The sequence below is a fragment of the Artemia franciscana genome, chromosome 10, assembly GCF_032884065.1.
Source record: "Artemia franciscana chromosome 10, ASM3288406v1, whole genome shotgun sequence".
In the NCBI taxonomy this organism is placed as follows: domain Eukaryota; kingdom Metazoa; phylum Arthropoda; class Branchiopoda; order Anostraca; family Artemiidae; genus Artemia; species Artemia franciscana.
This window is the reverse complement of record NC_088872.1, coordinates 3913447-3936359: the sequence shown is the minus strand read 5'-3', so window position 1 is coordinate 3936359 and position 22913 is coordinate 3913447. Positions and strand designations below refer to the sequence as shown.

Genomic DNA, 22913 nt, shown 5'->3' with positions numbered 1-22913 from the left:
TTTGCCACAATTCTACTTTTTAAAACAATTAAAAGCCTTAGCGTAAAGAGCGAGGGATTGCGGAGGGGACAACTCATTTCATATACAGATTAATTTCTGTTCGTTTTAAGTTTTAATGTCGCTCCTTACTTTCAGCTAAAAAAATTAGTTTTTTTTTACTTAATTGTAGATAGGAGCTTGAAACTTCTACAATAAGGTTCTCTGATGCGCTGAATCTGATGATGTGATTTTCGTTAAGATTATACCCCCTTTTAGGGGGTGTTTTCCCCTATTTTCTAAAATGAGGCAAATTTTCTCAGGCTCGCAGCTTTTGATGGGTATAACTGATTTTGATGAAACTTATATATTTAAAATCAGCATTAAAATGCGATTCTTTTTTATGTAACTATTGGTATCAAAACTCCATTTTTTAGAGTTTCGGTTACTATTGAGCCGGGTCGCTCCTTACTACAGTTCGTTACCACGAACTGTTTGATAAATCTGCCAAAATAAATAAGGAAATTTATTTTAATTTCCTGTGTACGGTGAGCCAAATTTGAACCTATATTAGTTGAAAAACGTTCAGAAATTAAATAAAAAACAAGCTTTTTTAACTAAAAATAAGGAGTGATATTAAAACTTGAAACGAATAACAATTATTCTGTGTATGAAAGTCTTGCTCTTTACACTAAAGTTAGATTTTTTGTCACAGCTCTACTTTTGAAAACAATAAAAACTTCAAAGAGGCTGCCTGCTTTCTGCCACTTGTTGTACATCGGAGAACACCACTTGTTACACTGCACACTTCTATCATGCTGCACCTCTCTGCAACACGTATGATAGGCTTAAATCCACGTGTGGCACGTCTTACGTAAAGCGCACGATTTTTAAAATGAAGAACCCCTCAGAAATGCAAAGATGACGTTTCTTAAATAAACTAAAGTACGCAAAACAAAACTACGAAAATAGCATCACAAAATCAATTACAGCTAGATTTACAATAAATTAAAGTCATAATCTATCAAACTGAAAACAAAGGGGGTTTGATAGTTCAGAAACTTCACAGTTATTAGTCTAAGAGCAAAAATTCTATCGACGTATTTTTTTGCCTTCCTAAGACCGCACTGCTCTTCCCTCAAAACTATCTACGGCATCTCTTAGTAAGAATTAGCGAAGTAATAACGCAATCAATTGACGTAAACTATTTCGTACAGATTTTAAGGTAATGTCTCTGTAACGCAGGAACTCTGGTGCAAAACATCAATTACTGAGTGTTATGATTTTAAAATGACCGCATCATTTGTGGACCACGTTCGCTACGCTGAGTAGGGGTAGCAGTGGTAAGGGGTAGCAGGGCTGGATACTTTCTGGGTGATTCTGCATTGTAAATTGATTACCGGTTTCATAAGCACAAAGATAATTGATGGATGACAGTATGCATTGGACTTATATAAGTTTAGCTACATATTTACGTATTGAGGGGTGGGGGTAAAGTATTTGGACAGTGTGAAAATGGAAAACCATTCTAACTTCATAATATGTAGAATAATTATAGCTAAAACATTTTAAAGGTAGACCCACTATGCTTTACCAACATCCACTCCACATTCTAATGTACAAATAAATAGCCCAAATTATATAATTCCGATTCATTCTGTCACCCGTCATTTATCTTTGTGGCTATGAAAACAGTTTTCTCAATCTTACATTCAGATCCAGAACTTGAGTTTGTTCTGAATAATTAACAAGTACCTTAATTGACTTAAATAATTTAGTCAACTTTAAATCTGAGAATCGGACGATTCAGGACCATTACCTAAATTACCCGTAAATGTTAACAAATCGGCAGTTAGTACACAACTTATTTCCAAATTCTATTTGGGAGGAATAATTTGGAATTGTCAAAAGTTTTTCCTCTACTATTGTTAAATTTACGATCCCTTACAATTAGGCTATTGCAACACAAAAACCTTAATGTACATTGGGATTTCCCATGTTTTTCCTGTCTCAAAAATATATTAAAATTGCAATGACTTGTATGATACTTAAAAGATTATTAGTAAGTATGGTTATTTAAAGCACATTCATTTTGAACAAAGTTTCAGGGTTATCACGGCGCTTACGTAACTAATACGCTCTACACCCAACTTTTGCAACTTTGGCCAACTTTTTTTCCACCTGAAACATTTACAAAGGAAAATATTGGTGTGCTTCACAAAAAGGATTGAATGTGCGAATCATTTCATATGCCTTTTTCTCAAGGTTTTGACATAGTAATAGACATAAAAATACAGAAGGATCTCTCCGCTCTTCACTCCTTGTTGTACATCTTGGATCACGCAGCGAGTGGCACATCAGCGGCACGCAACGTTGTATTCCGCAACGAGCGGCAAATATTTGCTACGGGCACATCTCCTCTATCCGTATGACATACTTCGTGGAACATGTGGCATGTGTTTTTAGGCGTACACGATATTGAAAGTAGGCAATCCCTAGGAATCACATAGAAAGTATCTCCTATACAGTATAAAGTAAGTAATAAATCAGTAGGTAAGACGACACAGGACCCCTAAGGTCCAAACCGGTGGTGCTGATCTCCGTTTCATGGCCCTTCAGCTAGAAAGTTCAATGGGGAGCGGGGGTTGGTTATATGCATTATAAAGTACTCAAGAAAAAACTATGGAGATAGCAGAACATAATTAATTACAGCTAAATTTATTATAAATGACTCATTAAAATAAAAGAAAGAGGTCATAAATCGTAGGACCAACAATTATGTTCTCCCTCAAAATAGCCTGACACAATTTGACGCATATCATTTTTTTAAACGCAGGACAACCTACTGACATGTATCTAATATTTGAAGTTGGTGTGTATTTAAAAATAAAGCTAACCCAGGAAACTTCTACAAAAGCTTCTTTAATACGTGTTTTCTTTCCAGGCCTCAATTTGAAGGAGGACCATGCCCGAAAATTCCAGCCTGCTATGAAACCCGCTGTCTTCAAAAAAGTGTATATCACAGAATGATTGCCTATGACCCTAATGAGTACAAGTTTCCATTTTTTATTGAGTCATTTAAATTGCCTGCTAGTTGCGCTTGTTATCAAGGTGGCTTTGAAAGCTACTAGGTATACAGCATCCTTTAAGAATCTATTTTTATAATTATTTTTAATATACTTAGTTCTTTTAGCTTCTTTATTAATTTTTCCAAACGCTTATCTTTTCCAATAGTAAAGTAAGCTTTGTCAATTCTATGGATATCCTCCTTTTTAGGATTAGAAAGCAATGCTTCCTGTTCTGATGGTTAGACTGATTTCTAAAATTTATTTTTCCGATTCCCCATAAGGTAACTAGATACTATTTGCCATGTACAGGGAACTGTAATAAATAATGAGTAAATTTTACCATCTAGTCAATGAAATATAAAAATATTAAAGAGAAGGGAAAGCCCAGGCTGACATCTTGTTCCAAGCTATTTTGGGACCCATCGTGGTATTCAAAATTTGTCGATGCAGCTTACCAAGCTTGCCAACTAGTTTCTAGTGGCCTCATGGTCGTCAGCCACTCTTTGCTCCAGCCGGTCTTAGACATTTCCAACAGATCTGCCTCTCATTGTATCTAAGAATGCGACCAATCCATCTCAGTAACTACCATTTAAAACCCTTTGAGGTTTATATACTTCTTGATATTACACATAATAGCTAAGACCTCAATCCCAAGCCACCCTCAGTATTCCAGAGACTTATGATGAGGTAGATTTAATACAAGAACCCGTGGTCTTGAAAAGCAGTAACATAAAAGAGTCACTTCTTCAGTTAAGATAGTCAGTGAATCAACATTTTTGAATAAGCAATCGGCATTTCTCAAAAAGCAAGAAGTGGTTGTCACAAATAAGATTCACATTTTCAGCCACATTAGAGGTTTTCGTGGTAACCAAATCCTGATAGCCAACTAGTTGGTGATACTTGGAAAACTATTGGCAGCAATCAGAATAATCACCATTTTAACCGTATTTCAGTTAATCATTTACATCATAAATCTCAATCCTTCCTTCAAACTAGCGGGAGAGCAAGGAAAATTCTAGAGAGAAATCTTAGGAGCAATATGACCAGGGTGCCAACAGTAAACATTTTTTACTGTTGGGGTAGTGTGACAAGGGCAACAATAATTGACCAAATTGAAAAACTTATTATAAAAAACAGTGAAAAGCAGGACGTCAGAAAATATCTGGAGAGACCCCCAGGTCCCCCCTAGATTCGCCATTCGAAGAGAATAATCTCTTTATTTATTTTTTTTGTGTCCATTTCTACTGAATTATAATAACGTTAACATAAAATATCAACAGTATTTACGAGTTAAACTATGGGTACCTATCTTTTCACGTTGAGGGGCACAAGGTTCGGGATTTCTGCTGAGCACGCATTTGTCACATACTTATTGAAAGCCATAGCTATTTGGATACATACGTAATATTGAACACAAAAAGGACAAAGAATACAAGTTTACAAATCCAGATTGACATAAATCAAAAATGTTCACATCGGGACTAGTCGAATAGTTGCTTTTTTATTTTCGACCGGTTTCTTTACGATTGTCTCTAAAAAGAACGAAGCCTTAAACGAGTGCTCATCATATCAACCAGTGGCAATAGCTACTGGCAGTAATTTTGACAAGTTGATGATGTCTGAACTTGGTAGTGAATGTTATATGCCGAGATATCAATTTAGGTCTCAGGAAGGAATAAGATGTGCTCATGCACAGACGGCACTGCTTTGGTTTCGGTTGATGCTGAAGAATCAGGGTATAACTTGTTCTATGAAGTTATGATGTCAGTCGTGCTTTTCATTCGATGGACCAAGGGCATTTAATAATTGAACGTTACAAAGCTTAAACAGTGCTTGTGACATTCATATCTTGGGATAGTGGTACTTATTTATTCTGAATAATTAAATAATCTTTGGATGTGCAGTCCCAAGTGGTTACCTCTCTTACTTTAAAAGGCATCTTATTGCCTTTTATCTCTAAGGCATTATCTCTTATTGCCTACGCGAACGTTGTGTTCAACCCCAGGCAAATATTATTGGTGCTTGAAAACAATTGGCGTGCTGAGTTGAGAAAATTCAAAGATGTATCTTAGTTTAACGCTGAGAGACAAATGTCGCACTCTTCGACTGAAACCCAGCTCCTGAAGGACTTAAAGTTAATTGTGATGCGACAGTAGGTTGCTCCAGAACTGTAAATGACATATCTTGGTCTCCCAATTGTTGACTCCCTTAACTACTAGAAACCTCCTCATCCATCATTTTCCGTACTTAACATCATCCGTCCTAGCCAGTAAGAGTCACCGATCAATACTACCCGCACCAGACCCTCCCAATAGCCGAACTCGGTTACAAAACAAACTTGAACTCCCTAAATTACGAACTAATCGTTATGCCAACTCATTTGTGCCTTTCTTCACATCAATTTTTAATGCTGAGTCGTAGTGTGTGATTTTTGTTTAAATGTATGATTTTGTAAAAAAAAAACTTAATTTAGCTATGATACGATAGTTTTTAAATATACCGACCTCTCTCTCTCTCCCTCTCTCTCTCACTACCTATTGCAGAGTAGTGTCTAATAAAATTTGCTTCAATCGGTGGGTGCAACTTAAACTACATAACATACCCCAGCTTCTATAGTTCCTATATTTTGCACCTTTTTGACATGCTTTTTCAGTAATGGAAACAAAAAACTCTGGCGAGCTTACTATCTGCATACATAGTATCTCCTTCCCTTTAACCTGTTACATAGGGGAATTAGTTCTTGGGCCGCTATGAGATACAGCATCATACACCCTAATGTTGCCATCTGCTGACACATTGAAGGGGATAATAACAAAATCAACGAACACCCAGGATGTTGTGTACCGTTATGTAGCATAATTATGCCACGTAATTTTTTCAGAAATTATTTTTGTAGAATTATAATAATACGAAACCATTATTTGGCTGTTACTTGAATGAAAATAATATTTCGATAAAAGATGCTTTTGAAGTAAAGATAAGAATAGATGGCATTTAAAGCTAAATTTTATGCATCTCTTTGAAAAGTTTTGAAATGCAATGCCAATGAAAGGAGATGAGGTGGGATTTCAAAAGTTTGAAAGAAAATAAACACTAAATGAAAAAATTATATATACATGAATACGCATGAAGGGTAAATATGTACAGATTCACAAAATTTAGCTAGGAAGAAAGCAAATTAATCATTTGATACTTTTTTATTCTCTTTCATAGTTCATTAATCGCTTCTTGGGCAAATTACAGTTTGAGCCCTTAATGGGGCTCTAAAAGGCAATGTGTTAGCTTGTCTACAGTTTTAAGACTATGAGCTGATTAAAAAAATAGTTAAAAACTAATTAGATATAAAAATTGGCTTTTAAACACAGTCTTAAACAACTCTATAGTGTCTCAGTGCCCCATTAGCAATTAAATACGAAAACAAACTATTTTTTTATAGCTGAAAATTAGGAGCAACCTTAAAACTTAAAATGAACAGAAAATATTAGGTATATGAGGGGACTGCGCCCTCTTCACTACCTCCCTCTTCACACTAAAGTTTTCAGTTCTTTTAAAACGTTTCTTATTGTTCTAATTATCCGACCCTTGTTTTTTGGGAGTCGTTATAGAAGAACTGTGACAAAAAGGCAAACTTTAGTGTAAAGAATGAGGTATTGAGGAGGGGCAACCCCTCTCATATACATAATAACCTCTTTCCGGTTTAAGTTTTAATGTTGCTCCTTAATTTCAGTTGAAAAACTTGTTTTATTTTATTTGATATGTGATTGTTTTTAAATAAGGCTGGGATATTTGCCCCTCCCCCCTCACGGAAAGATCCTCTAGGCAATTCAATACCGGTGAAAATTTACCCTGGACAATTACCCTTAACATCTCATCATGTAAATTGAGTAGGCAAAGAGAAAGGAAGACAAATAAAAAGAATTTCGTATAGGAATTCTGGTGAATTCCCCCAATGCAAATTTCCGTGAAAACTTCATCCCCAGGTACTTAACTCTCTAAGAAAAAGTCCCCTAGCAATAGAAATCCCTATCCCCCTCTCCAAACCCAGAAATGTATGCATACTTTCCAATAACAAGTGTTATTTGTAAACAACGGGTAAATTTCATATCTTAAGGACCTTTCCCCACGGGATATTATCTCTAAAGGTATAGTTAGTGGACCTTTCGACTATGTTGAAGAAGAAAGATATCTCAAATTTTGATCAAACTACTGTGGTGAAAAAGGAGCGTGAGAAGGGTCTAGCTGCCCTCCAATCTTTTTGGCTATTCAAAAAGAGACCATAAATTGTGTTTTTTTTTGAAATTACTCCTCTCCCGATATTCTAGGACTACTGGATCCATATGATCACCCCTGGGGAAAAAAGAAGTAAACACGCAACCATGATCTTTCTTTTGGCCAAAAAAAAAGCAAAATTCCACATTTTTGAAGATGGGAGCTTGAAACCTCTACATTAGAGTTCTCTAACATGCTAAACCTTATGGTTTGATTTTCATTAGGGTTCATTGACTCTCAGGGGGATATTTTCCTCTTTTTAAAAATCAGGAAAATTTTCTCTGGCTCGTAGCCTTTGATGGCTAAAACTGAACTTAATGAATCTTGTGTATCTTGAATCAGCATAATAAGTCGATTCTTCATATACATTCTGTTTTTTTCAGAGTTTCGTTACTATTGAGCCGCGTCACTCCTTACTTACAGTTCGTTGCCGCGAACTGTTTGACAAAAAAGAATACATAGTGCAACCCATAAAAAAAATTTGATGTTCCTTGTTGTTCAAAGTGGAGGCTATAAGTTTCCCCTTAAGGGTTATCAAGAATGGTTAGTCCAATGGTTTACTTTTTGTTTTGTTTTTACGCCTTTTTTGAGGTTTTTCAGGCTCTTTATAACAATAAGTGCAATTTTTTTTCTTTATAGCATTTTACTACTTGACTAATAACTAATGAAAATAATAATTACAATAGTGAATCACATAGAGATGAAATTTTTTTCTCACTGGAAAGTGTTTTTCAGAAACACGTTTTTAAATTTTGATAACTATGGGTTTATGTGAGCCCCTATAAGGGCTCAAAATAGAATTTTCCCCGGAAGCAATTATTATATTTGGAAAGGGGATGAAAAAGGAATCAGATTTTGGATTCACTTTTTTTCCTGCTAAATCATGTGAATACGTAAATATTTACCGCATGATGTTCCTTTGAAACCATTAAATGCATGGCACTTCTTATTGTATCTTATTGTGTCTTGTATCTTATTGTGCCATTAAATGTATGGCACTTCTTGCTGTGTCTGTTGTGTCTATTGTGTCTTGTGTCTTATTGTGCCATTAAATGTATGGCACTTCTTATTCTGTCTTATTGTGCTATTAAATGTATGGCACTTCTTATTGTGTCAGTTGTGTCTATTGTGTCTTATTGTGTCTATTGTGTCTTGTGTCTTATTGTGCCATTAAATGTATGGCACTTCTTATTCTGTCTTATTGTGCTATTAAATGTATGGCACTTCTTATTCTGTCTTATTGTGCTATTAAATGTATGGCACTTCTTACTGTGTCTATTGTGTCTTATTGTGTCTTGTGTCTTATTGTGCCATTAAATGTATGGCACTTCTTATTCTGTCTTATTGTGCTATTAAATGTATGGCACTTCTTACTGTGTCTGTTGTGTCTATTGTGTCTTATTGTGTCTATTGTGTCTTGTGTCTTATTGTGCCATTAAATGTATGGCAATTCTTATTGTGTCTGTTGTGTCTATTGTGTCTTATTGTGTCTTATTGTGTCTTGTGTCTTATTGTGTCATTAAATGTATGGTACTTCTTATTGCGTCTGTTGTGTCTATTATGTCTTACTGTGTCTTGTGTCTTATTGTGTATATTGCGTCTGTGCTATTGAATTTTGTTTTTTATTTGTTTTCTGTGTTTCTCTTCCCGTTTTACTCAATTTTACATTGTACTTGATTTGTCATTTACATTTACAATGTGTAGTCAATAAAATTCAAGGCAGCTCTATTCAGTAGAGAAACAAATATATAATTCAATTAAAGTATTTATTTTTTAGAACTGAAGATCAAACAGTTCGTGGTAACGAACTGTAGTAAGGAGCGACCCGGCTCAATAGTAACCAAAACTCTAAAATATTGAATTTTGATATCAATAGTTACATCAAAAGAATCGCATTATAATGCTGATTTTAAATATATAAGTTTCATCAAGTTTAGTCTTACCCATCAAAAGTTACGAGCCTGAGAAAATTTGCCTTATTTAGGAAAATAGGGGGAAACATCCCCTAAAATCGTTGGATCTTAACGAAAATGACACCATCAGATTCAGCGTATCAGAGAACCCAACTGTAGAAGTTTCAAGCTCCTATCTACAAAAATGTGGAATTTTGTATTTTTTGCCAGAAGACAAATCACGGGTGCGTGTTTATTTGTTTTTTGTTTTTTTTCCCCAGGGGTCATCGTATCGACCAAGTGGTCCTAGAATGTCGAAAAATGGCTCATTCTAACGGAAATGAAAAGTTCTAGTGCCCTTTTTAAGCGACCAAAAAAATTGGAGGGCATCTAGACCCCCTCCCACGCTCATTTTTTCCCAAATTCAACGGATCAAAATTTTGAGATAGCTATTTTGTTGAGCATAGTCGAAAACCATAATAACTATGTCTTTGGGGATGACTTACTCCCCCACAATCCCTGGGGGAGGGGCTGCAAGTTACAATTTTTGACCAGTGTTTACATATAGTAATGGTTATTGGGAAGTGTACAGACGTTTTCAGGGGGATTTTATTTTGTTTGGGGGTGGGGCTGAGAATAGGGGGCTATGTAGGAGGATCTTTCCTTGGAGGAATCTGTCATGGGGGAAGAAAAATTCAATGAAAAGGGCGCAGGATTCTCTTGCATTACTATAAGAAAACAATGAAAAATAAACATGAAAACGTTTTTTCAAATGAAAGGAAGAAGTAGCATTGAAACTTAAAACGAACAGAGATTATTACGCATATGAGGGGTTCTAAAAATACTTTAGCATAAAGAGCGAGGTATTTAGGAGGAGATAAATACCTTGCTCTTTATGCTAAAGTATTTTTAGTAATTTCAACTATTTATTCTACGGCCTTTCTGATTCAGGGGTCATTTTTAAAGAATTGGGACAAAACTTACGATTTAGTGTAAAGAGCGAGGTATTAACGAGGGTACAAACCCCCTCGTATACATAATAAAAATATAAGGTTATGAAAGTTTGTTACGTAAGTTATTTCTTAAGTTACGTATATTTTTTACTAATAAAAACGTTCGTTAAAAATTAAAAGTTCTAGTTGCCTTTTTAAGTAACCGAAAAATTGGAGGGCAACTAGGCCTCCTTCTCCACCCCTTATTTCTCAAAATCGTCTGATCAAAACTAAGAAAAAGCCATTTAGCCAAAAAAAGAATTAATATACAAATTTCATTTTAATAATTTATGTGCGGAGAGCCAAAACCAAACATGCATTAATTCAAAAACGTTCAGAAATTAAATAAAAAAAAAACTAATTTTTTAGCTGAAAGTAAGGAGCGACATTAAAACTTAAAACGAACAGAAATTACTCCGTATATGAAATGAGTTGTCCCCTCCGCAATCCCTCGCTCTTTACGCTAAAGCTTGACTCTTTGCCACAATTCTACTTTTTAAAACAATTAAAAGCTTTAGCGCAAAGAGCGAGGGATTGCGGAGGGGACAACTCATTTCATATACGGAGTAATTTTTGTTCGTTTTAAGTTTTAATGTCGCTCCTTACTTTCAGCTAAAAAATTAGTTTTTTTTTATTTAATTCACTAGATAAGGGAAACCGTGGCTCCTTCTTCTTGTGCTTTAAAAATGTTTGAATATATGTAAACGAACTGCAAAAGCAGGAATTTCATCAATATAAAGTTCTATAACGTTGTAAATAAACATAATATTTCTCCCCCCCCCCTTACCTACTGAAGAAATATGAAGCGATTTCTAATCGGTTTAGAATTGTACAGATGTAATTTTTATTTTCTTTTTTATATCAGAAGCTTAGAATTTGTTGCATTCATAAAATATTACTTATGTGTGTTTCATAGCCTTATAGTTAGACATTCTGAGGTTGTGAAAATGTCTAACTATGAGATTGTATAATGCTGAAGAGGCTGTATAATGAGGTTGTATAATGTCTAACTATGTGAACTGCTGGAGAAACTAGCGCTAACAGTAACCGAAAATATAAGATTATTTTTTTTCAAATATTTATACCAAAAGAAATAGCTTTTTAGCTTGATCAAACTTTAAAAAAGACAATTTTTTCCAATTGAACCAAAGGAGCAACAGTAAAACGTAAAACGTTAGAAATTATCTCACTTATGAAAGAGGCCACTCCTTCCTGATCTTTCACTTTTTATGCTAAAGTTTGACCTCAGCTTATGATGTAATCCCACCCACAAGTCCCAATGTTGTAATCCCCCGTGTGCAAAATTCTCCCTGGAAACTTTCTTCCCCAAGCTCAATTCGCCCCTGCAAAAACTCCCCTGCAGCAAATTTTCCCCAAAAATCTCCAAATGTTTCCAAACGATAAATGCTAGATTTAACTAATGAGCAAATTGCATAACTTTTAGTACTTTCCCCAGGGTCTGAGAGAGATCAAGCTATTCCCAGGGCATAGTTATTGAACACTTCAACTGCACTGAACCAAATGACTATCTATATATTTTCATCGGTTGTCTCTGGAGAAAAAGGGGTGCGGGAGGAGGCTAGTTGCCCTCCAATCTTTTTGGTTGCGCAAAAAGAGCGCTTGAGCTTTTAGTTTCCATTGCAATGAGTCGTCTACCTAAGTTCTATGACTCTTGGTTTGATACGGATACGATCACTCTGAGAAAAAGAAAAGTAAACACGCATCTGTGATCTTTCTTCCGACAAAAAATTCAAAATTCCGCATTTTTTTAGATAGGATCCTCAAAACTCCATTATAGTATTACCTAATATGCTGAATTCAATGGTGCCATTTTCATCAAGATTAGTTGACGATTTAGGGGTATTTCCTCCCTTTTTTGAAAGCCAGGCGAATTTTCTTAGGCGTTTAATTTCTTACGAGCTACATTAAACTTAATGAATTCTGTATATTTGGGATCGTCATAAAAAAAAAAAACATTTATCTTGGTGCAATAATTGTTATCAGAATTCTTTTTTTAGACTTTTGGTTACTTTTGTTTTGAGTCGCTCCTTTTAAAAGTTCGTTACTACGTACTGTTGTATTCCAAATGTGTAAAATATCTTAAGCATAAATTACCTAATCAAAAGTTAAAAGCCTGAAAAAACTTGATCTGGACGAAAAACATACATAAGTAAAAAATATACAAATAAATTAAATCAAACAGTTCGTGGTAACAAACTGTGGTAAGGAGCGACCCGGCTCAATAGTAACCAAACTCTAAAAGGAGATATTTTGATACCAATGGTTACATCAAAAGAATTGCATTTTAATGCTGATTTGAAATATATAAGTTTTATCAAGATTAGTCTTACCCGTCAAAAGTTACGAGAATATTTGCCTCATTTTAGAAAATAGGGGGAAACAGCCCCTTAAAGTCATATAATCTTAGCGAAAATCACACCGTCAGATTCAGCGTATAAGAGAACCTTGTTGTAGAGGTTTCAAGCTCCTATCTACAAAAATGTGGAATTTCGCATTTTTTGCCAGAAGACAAATCACGGATGTGTGCTTATTTGTTTTTTTTTGTTTGTTTGTTTTTTCCCCAGGGGTGATCGTATCGACTCAGTGGTCCTAGAATGTCGAAAAGGGGGATCATTCTAACGAAAATTAAAAGTTTTACTGCCCTTTTTAATTGACCAAAAAAATTGGAGGGCATCTAGGCCCCCTCCCACGCTCATTTTTTCCCCAAAGTCACCGGATCAAAATTCTGAGATAGCCATTTTATTCACCCTAGTCGAAAAACCTAATAACTATGTCTTTGGGGACGACTTACTCCCCCGCAGTCCCCGTGGGAGGGGCTGCAAGTTACAAACTTTGACCTGTGTTTACCTATAGCAGTGGTTACTGGGAAATGTACAGACGTTTTTAGGGGTATTTTTTGGGTTTGGGGGGAGAGTTGAGGGGGGCTACGTGGGAGGATCTTTCCAAGAAGGAACTTCTCATGGGGGAAGAGATTTTCAATGAAGGGGGCGCAAGATTTTCTAGCATTATTATAAAAAAAAAAACAGTGAAAAAATAAATATGAAACGTTTTTTCTACTGAAAGTGAGGAGCAGCATCAAAACTTAAAACGAACAGAAATTATTACGCATATGAGGGGTTTACCTCCTCGTAATACCTCGATCTTTACGCTAAAGTATTTTTAACAATTTCAACTATTTATTCTTTGGCCTTTGTGGTTCAGGGGTCATTCTTAAGGATTTGGGACAAAATTTAAGCTTTAGTGCAAAGAGCGAGATATTGACGAGGAGTGAATCCCCTCATATACGCAATAAAACATACAAATATAGAAGTTCGTTACGTAAGTTAATTCGCAAGTTACGTGTATTTTTTACTAATGAAAATATCGTAAAAAATTAAAAGTTCTAGTTAGCTTTTTAAGTAATCGAAAAATTGGAGGGCAACAGGCCTCCTCCCTCGCTCCTTTTTTCTCAAAATCTTCCGATTAAAATATGAGAAAGCCACTTACCCAAAAAAAAAAAATTACTATGCCAATTTTGTTTTAATTATTTATGTGCGGAGAGCCAAGATCAAAACATGCATTAATTCAAAAACGTCGAGAAATTAAATAAAAAAAAAAACAAGTTTTTTTTAATGAAAGTAAGGAACGACATTAAAACTTAAAACGAAACAGAAATTACTCTGTATATGAAAGAAGCTTTTTCTCCTCAACACCCCGCTCTGAACGCTAAAGTTTTTTTACTGTTTTAAAAAGCAGAGTTAAGAGAAAGAGTCAAACTTTAGCGTAAAGAGCGAGGCGTTGAGGAGAAAAAGCCCCTTTCATATGCAGAGTAGTTTCTGTTCGTTTTAAGTTTTAATGTCACTCCTTACTTTCATTTAAAAAAACTTGTTTTTTTATTTAATATGCCATAAAATCCAACTACAGTGTTTTTTAGCCTTCATTTCAGTGACAGATCCAGGAGGGGTGCGGGGGGTGCCCCTCCCCTTAAGCAGTGGTGGATTTGTCGTAGGGACCGCTTGCTGTGATTTGGGTGGGAACGAAAGTGATTTTTTTTAATTGGTTTTTAATAGTTGAGTTTTTAATACGATTTTAATTATTAAGATTGTTTATTTTTGCAAACAAGTTTGAAACAAGATTTCAGTTACTTTGTATGGTCTTTCTTAGATTTTACTATTGACGCATATTGCCAAAAAGAGTTTAATTAAATTTAAGTTTATCAAGGGAATCTGTCCACAAAAGCCAGATAAATTACCACAAAAGCCAGCTGGGAGGCAAAAATCTTCATTTCGTAATAACAGGGAAGGGAAATTTAAAATCCTAACTTCTATAGGCTGTCAAAATGATATTTCAGGATTGTGCTGTCACAACGGGGCTGAAAAGCAAAATATTTACTTCATTTTACGTCAAAAGTTTGTTTTCGAGTCTTGCTATGGTACTGAGGCGACAAAATTGATATCATTACTCATTTTGGCTGTCTTTTTTTGTTTTTTGGGTTTTGCTTTTTTTTTTGCTAAGTCGGGCGGTATTTACAACATTGTTGTTTTTTAGGGGATTTGCATAATAGAAAGTAAATGTATGAGAATTGTAAACATTATTAATTTAAGTTTTGGGTTTTGGTTAGTAAATGGTGGTGATTGCATTGCCTTTTCATCTAATTAAAGCTCTGCATTATATGACATATCACCTCCCCTGTTCGTCCTAAACATTAAAATAAAGGCCAAAGTCTTTAGAACTTTAAGAAAGGTACGTATAAGTATATACTTAAAACTAAGTATATGAGTTGAAATACTCCCTCAAAGGTCGGAGTAATCATTTAAGAATAATAGATTTTCAAAATTTGTTCATAAAAAAAGGCAAAGAATTATGTATTTTTTTCTCTAGCTTGTATACATGTGTCTCTGAACTTTCAGTTTGGATTGGGGCGTTGTGGAGGAAAAGCCCCTTTCATATAAGGAGTAATTTCTGTTCGTTTTAAGTTTTAATGTTGCTCCTTACTTTCATTTAAAAAAACTTTTTTTTTTTTTTGATTTCTTGGCGTTTTTGAATTAATGCATGTTTTGATCTTGGCTCTCCGCACATAAATAATAAAAAAAAAATTTGCATAGTAATTAATTGAAATTAATCGGAAGATTTTGAGAAAAAGGAGTGAAAGAGGAGGCCTAGTTCCCCTCCAATTTTTTGATTAGTTAAAAAGGCAACTAGAACTTTTAATTTTTTACAAACGTTTTCATTGGTAAAAATTATACGTAACTTACGAATTAACTTCCGTAACGAACTTCTATATTTGTATGTTTTTATTGCGTATATGAGGGGGTTCAACCCTCGTTGATACCTCGCTCTTTACACTAAAGCTTAAGTGTCCCAATCCCTTAAGAATGACCTCTGAATCACAAAGGCCGTAGAATAAATAGTTGAAATTACTAAAAATACTTTAGCGTAAAGAGTGAGGTATAACGAGGAGGTGAACCCCTCATATGCGTAATAATTTTTGTTCGTTTTAATTTTTAAGGCTGCTCCTTACTTTCAGTAGAAAAAACTTTTCATATTTATTTTTTCATTGTTTTTTCAAATAATGCTAGAAAATACTGCACCCCCTTCATTGAAACTCTCTTCCCCCATGAGAAGTTCCTCCATGGAAATATCCTCCCACGTAACCTCCCCCCTCAACTCTCCCCTCTAAACCAATAAAATACCCCTGAAAACGTCTGTACACTTCCCAGTAACCATTACTATGCGTAAACACAGGTCAAAGTTTGTAGCTTGCAGCCCCTCCCACGGGGACTGTAGGGGAGTAAGTCGTCCTTAAAGACATAGTTATTAGGTTTTTCGACTATGGTGAATAAAATGGCTATCTCAGAATTTTGATCCAGTGACTTTTGGAAAAAATTAGCGTGGGAGGTGCCCTAGGTGCCTAGGTGCCCTCCAATTTTTTCGGTCACTTAAAAAGGGCACTAGAACTTTTAGTTTCCGTTAGAATGAGCCCTCTCGCGACATTCTAGGGCCACTCAGTCGATACGATCACCCCTGGAAAAAACCAACAAAAAAACAAAAAACAACAAAAAAGCAAATAAACACGCATCCGTGATCTGTCTTCTGGCAAAAAATGCGAAATTCCACATTTTTGTGGATAGGCGCTTGAAACTTCTACAATAACGTTCTCTGATACGCTGAATCGGATGGTGTGATTTTCGTTAACATTACATGACTTTTAGGGGGTGTTTCCCCCTATTTTCTAAAATGTGGCAAATTTTCTCAGGCTCCTAACTTTTGATGGGTGCAGCTGATCTTGATGAACCTTATATATTTAAATCAGCATTAAAATACGATTCTTTTGATGTAACTATTGGTATCAAAATTCCATTTTTTAGAGTTTTGGTTACTATTGAGCCGGGTCGCTCCTTACTACAGTTTGTTACCACGAACTGTTTGACATTTACTAATCCAATCATATTTCCACGATTAGTTGCTTATATATAAAAATTTTACAGGACAAATTTCTTACTTAATGCTAAATCTGAGTTAAGTTTCAAATTTTTATTTTTTTGCTCAACAGGCACATCGAGATTTAAACGTTTGAACTGAATGTCTGAAAATCTCAAGATTAAAAAAATAATTGGAAATATCCACAGATTTAAACCCTGAGAATTTAAACCACCAATCTATGCCTATCAAATACAAAGACAATAAACACATAATTATTTGTTTTTAAGGAGCATTTCGACTCATATACTTATTTTGAAGCACATACCAACATGTATCTTTATTAGAGTTCATGTTTTTCTGAAGATTTTGGTCTTCATTCGAAAATTTTTTAGAATGAATAGAAGAGGAAATAATACTATCATAGTTACTAAGCGATGCCACTAAGTTAGGCAACATGTTAAATAGTTTGATATACAAATTGTCACAAAGAGTAGCTGACCTCAAAAGATGGTTCAAGACCTTTTTTTTACAATAAAAAACTTAACTCACTCGTTATAGTGGTCAGAAGTGCAAAGACAAAAAAAAATGCGGAAAATGATAAATATCAGAATTTTTTTTATAGATGGTGAACAGCCTTTTATTTTTTTTTTGTGGCGGAGGGGGGGGGGGTTTATAACTTATCATTTTTTGTATCAATATTTTTATACCATTTTAATTTCAGCAGATTTATTAGAACTTTAACCCTTACCAGATTTCAGATTAAATTTACGACCATTTCCACTACATACCTACGACATATAGTTGTCGAGGTTCCCTTTAAATTGCGGGTATTTCTTTGTTCGCAAGTTTATGGAAGCAACCTATTATATCCTCCCCCAAAGAAAATCCTAGATCTCCCCAGCTTCATTTACCGTGAATGTACAAATAGCTTTTTTTATTTTTTTATTAGAAGGATGACCATTGATGCGTGTTAATTTATTTGTTTGTTTGTTCGTTTTTTATCCTAGATGTGATCGTATTTAATTAATGGCTCTAGAACATTAGGAGAGAAATCATACAGGGAATTCGGAGGGAGCCAGGCTGTAAGGAAGTCGGAGATGCTGAAGTCTTATGCCTAGTTTAAAGATGATTTTGGGTTCGAATAATATTTTAAATTAGATTTACCACCCAAGATATTAGGGACCAGGTTTTGTATTCGAGCGAATTGCCTACCATTAAAAAATAGAAATAAATTTTGTGAAAGCAAAAGGGTGGCCTCAGATACAAACTACTCTTTCTCCGTATGCAATACACAAGTTAAGGATTTGGTACATATTCTGGCTGGGAGTCAGCAGCTTTCTGATTTAAAAGGTAAATTTTTGAAGGTAATACCCTTGAGCTACCGGAGATTCTGCAGACGAATCAAAAATGGACCAGGTCCTAGGTGTGTAAATAATTTAATGAAGTGGTAAAGAAAAAATTGTAGCACATATTTTTTTTTTTGGGGGGGGGGATGATTATTATTTAGGTTATTTATTGTGTTGTGTGTTATAAAGTACCGCAATGTATGGAGGTTTATAATGACAAAAATAAATTGATATAGATCAATTATATAGTTATAATACATAAATAATATTGACGTTATAAGGAAAGGAGACTAATTTAAGTTCGTGTTATTTTGTAGTTGCTGCTTTTGCCAGCAGGGTAGAGTAGATTTATGTTACAAAAGTGCGATTTGAATTTTCGAATACTGTGTTATATGACCTTGTTCGGCTTATACATATATATATATATATATATATATATATATATATATATATATATATATATATATATATATATATATATAGGTAAACGAGGGTAATTACTGAGCCTAGGGCAAAACACTTATTCCCCCCCCCCTTTCGTATTGTACCATCAAGTCAAAACATAGGAAAAGAAAAAAAAAAATCCCGTGCAAACATATACTTCATCGTTTGTTGTTTCTTTAAAAACAGAGCAGTTCATCTTTTGTTTTGAGCTAAACGATAGACAAATAAATTTTTTACTTTATTGAATTCTGGAAATGTATGTCTGTTGGACTTTCAGAGTCGCTTCCAGTTTAACTGCATTCCAGTTATAAATCCTGCCCCCCCCCCCCGTTTTATGAATGCCTGGATATAGCCGAGGCTATTTACAACGTTTTGCTGATTTTCTAGGTTTTTTATCAAATTAGTACTGTTTGGCATTATGATCAAACTGTTTTCGAGAAACAAGTCCAAAAGGTAATTCAAATCAATAAAACCTGCAAATCTTTGCGTATAGCTTTTGGTCATATCGAGGAACAAGGGAGGGGGGAAATTCAAGGGGCAAGCTTTTAGGAAGTAGGTCATCCTTCGTCTACAAGACATGGCCTAGAATCAAACTCATACTTATCATCTGTTTTAATCGCTTGTATCACAATATTACGAAACACCCTAGAAATAAAAGTATTAGAATACTGTAACTACTACTAGCAACTCACTGCATCACCAAGCCACCTTAGGCCAACACTGGTTGGCCGACAAGAGCAATCTTTAGAAATCTGTCATCCTTCATTTGCAGAACGTGTCCTAGCAATTTCACCCTTTCTGTCATTTTAGACCTAGAAAGCAAAATAGAATAGGCGATGCATAAAACCTAACATTGCCTTAAAAATGGGATAAAAAGAGGCATGTATCCGAAAAAAATTACTTCTTACATAAAATCTGGGCTTGATCTGCTTATATCAAATTGTTTGAAGTATGTTTGTCTCGTTGATGATTTTTTTCCCGCTAATTCAGTCTTTTTTTGTGCTAAAACAAAGGGTTGAATTCCTTGTTCTGGCTTTTTTTAAGTTCAACGATATTTGCAAAAACAAAGGCTTTACTGAGTGAAAACCTATGATTTGAGCGATATTTCTTTGCTTCAATTACCATTTTCAAGCGCAATTATTTTTTGAAGACGCCTATCGAAAGTCCTTGACTTCCTTGGGTTGATGAACTATGGGCGGAATATTATGATGAGTATATAAAACATCAATCAGTGAGAATAGGTTAGCAGTACAAGTCTCGATTCCTTTGACATCCTAAAAAAGATCACTTTTCAGGATGGAATTTCATTTTCACTTTCATTTTTTGGTGAGTGTCATTTCTTGTACACGTTTCTAAAATCAAAAACCATTAGGTTCATTTTAAGCTATTTGCATTTAATGCAAGTCTTAATGGTCTGTGGAGTGTGGTATAGGGCGATTTTTGGGGCTGTATAGTGTTTTTTGTTAAGGGGGGGGGGTAAATAGTTTGTTGTTTTTTAAATAAGAAAGATTCATTTGAAGTTTGAGTTGATTGTGGTTATGTTGGGGTTTTAATGGAATATATATTTTTACTTGTTATTGCCGTACGTCTACAAAACTGTAAAGTTTTCTTGGTGCGGCAGCACTTTTTAAAAGATGTATTTTGGCTTTATATGTGAGAAAATAAATTTCTCTTTCTCTTAATGTATTGATAGTGGATATATAAGGAACTTTTTGCTGTCTCCTTTCTAACATGTCACAATTCAATATTAAATAATATTTTTGATTTACCTTATTAACTTTGTTCCTGAATAGCTCAAAACTTAAATTCTACACTTCATGGCGTTGTACTTATTTTAAGTAGACTTCTGTTTCGCAAACTATATCATACATACTAAGAACCAACTCACCCAAGCTGTTAGCTATAATAGCTGCCATATGTTCATAAAATACTAAACAATCGACACGAGGAATAGGCAAGAACTTAAACTATAGCAATGTAAAATGTTTGTTTTAGATTTAAATTATAGTAGCAAGAACAGTGCTGCCACGTGAATTTTTCAGCTTTAGCACTTCTCAGGAACACACAAATTTTTGTTTAAGATAAGATTTAGCTAAAATACATTTATTTTCTAATCTATCACAAATTCTGTATAAAAGTTAAAGTTAAAGTACTGTCTTTGCAGCGCATTTTTTCACAATTTTTGGGAGATTTTCTAAAGACTGAAAAATCTAATTGATTACCAAGAATGATGATACACCATCATGTGTTCCCTCGCGTAATCTTGAAACCGTCTATGTTATATATATATATATATATATATATATATATATATATATATATATATATATATATATATATATATATATATATATATGTTCTGGTTATATTCTTGTAAATTGCGCGCGGCACTAGTTTCTAATTTCATGCTTCCATGAGCTTCATTTTGTCAATCCCCTGAACAAAAGAATTCTTCTTTTATTTAGAGGGTGCGTGTTTCATGTAGGTTGGGAGGGGGTCAACAGCCTAAAAATTTCTGAAGGAAGAATGGAAGTTTAAAATAAAACTAGATATTACCGAGTTCCATACAGCGTTTAATTTCACAATTGTTTTTAAAGGTTACATAGTTATTTATTTCCAGTTTTTTATATAATGCTTTCCTCTTTTTGAAGAGGAGACACAGCCCCACTGGTTCTTCTTCGAATGAACCATAGAGAGTACAAACTGAATTATTTTGTAAAAAAAAGGCAGAAAAAGGACGAAAAGTAGATCAACTTTTCTGAAGGTTTACTTTTGCAAATGTTATCTTGGAAAACACTGCCTTTCTAATTATACATGGTATGAAACAAACTATAAAAACCAGAAGACTTTTCATTTAAGACAATGAACTTTGAAAACAAAATAAAACACTGTTAAAGAAATATTAATATAAATCCTAATATTTAAGATTTTTATTATTGGAAAAAAGGCAAAATAAAAAGGAAGACCATAGGGAAAGATATTAGAAAATAGCAGAAAAAGAAGAAAAAACAGCGTTTGTCGGCCGAAAAAAATGTCGTTATTTTAAGTTGCTAACTCGTTTTTGATTTGATGTTCGTTTTGACATTTGATTTGATACTCGTTTTGACATTAGTTTTTGGCATTTTCGACATTTGAACAGCCTCAGATTATAAAAAATACACAAATTTATTTCATCATGGTGTAGCCAAATTGGCATCGATAATCTCGTTCTGTATTCGATCGATAATTTCGTTCTGTGTTTGATGGATAAAAAGCTTATTTGCCCATTTTTAGTTATTCACCCTTGATTTTCAAAAACTTTTGGTAAGTTTACAGGGCTAACAGTCAAACAATACGTTAACATCAATGCCAGAAAACAATCTAAAAATTGGAAGTCCAGAAATAAGTTCCTTAAAGGTTAAAATAGACCATCGCTTAAAATCGGCCCAATATGAAATCTTACCTGCTTTAGCAACACGTAAGGATTCGTAAAACAGCTTGAAAGAATATTTTAGACCCTGGAAAACATTTCAATCCAATTTTAGGAGAATACATATCTATTTTTCAGAGTAATTAAGAAGGAACTATGTAACTTCAGCCAAATTAACACAGTAAATAGACGCCTCCACATCCCCACCCTTCCAAGAATTTGACTAATAATTATCTTTTTTAGTTTTAATAGTATGTTTTATAAGTAAACTAACTTTCGTTTAAAGGTCATTTCATGGCATTTCGATGATTTTTTCCTTTTTTTCCTTCTGGCATCTTTTCCTTCTTGACAAACATCACTGTACCTACTTCATAATTATTAGTTTAATTTCTAAAAAATTAAAATTTAATTATTAATAATTGTATTTGTTGCCAAGTATTCTCCCTTGACTTTATTTTTGTTTTAAATTATTTAACTAAGTTCTTCATTCAATGAGGAGCTTGTTGAAGAAATATTATAAACAGGCACAAGTTAAGAAATAAACTTCCAAAGGTGTTTCTTTAATCGAAAGTTAAACTAATCTTCAATTTAAATAAGATTATTTATCTTTTACATTTATTATTTATCATCAAATTATTATACATGTTTTATAAAAGTTCGTTCTATCTGATTTTATCGAAATCTGTATAACTCTAGATCTTTGCGCTCGGTGTTGCTGTTGCTGCAGCATCTGGGTACCAAAAACCTGCCTATAATCACGGATATAAGGCTGAACCTCATCACGAGGAATATCCTGCTCCAAAGTATGACGAGATACCTGCTTGCTCAAAAAATACAACCAAGCCTTGGTGCCTAGAAGATTCCGAATACCCAAAGTACGATGTTGAGTACGCTCTTGACTATCATTATGATGCTGTTTTGGGGCTGTACAAGGACCAAGTTGTCAACACTGAAAACTCTGTAGATACGTAAGTCATTTAGTGCTAATATCCCTTTGAATCTAGGGGGATGAGAGATAGATAGCAGTAAATTTAAAAAATCAAGTTAATTGAACTAGCTCAAATCAATTAAAAGAGGCAAAAGGGATTATATAT

General features: G+C 34.3%; 1 protein-coding gene and 1 long non-coding RNA gene across 2 annotated transcripts in view; both read left to right on the top strand.

The window, feature by feature from the left end:
- LOC136031674 (neurotrophin 1-like) overlaps positions 1–3168 on the top strand; it is a 35609-nt gene extending 32441 nt beyond the window's left edge. Inside the window, exon 5 of the mRNA XM_065711350.1 lies at positions 2921–3168. Coding sequence (XP_065567422.1) covers positions 2921–3107 — 187 coding nt within the window. The 3' untranslated portion in view covers positions 3108–3168. The remainder of the gene's footprint in view (positions 1–2920) is intronic.
- Positions 3169–19645: 16477 nt separating this feature from the next.
- On the top strand, positions 19646–22686 carry LOC136031676 (uncharacterized). Its single transcript, XR_010618555.1, has 2 exons — positions 19646–19736; positions 22516–22686. It is a non-coding gene; the product is annotated as an uncharacterized LOC136031676 (long non-coding RNA).
- The last annotated feature ends 227 nt before the right edge of the window (positions 22687–22913 follow it).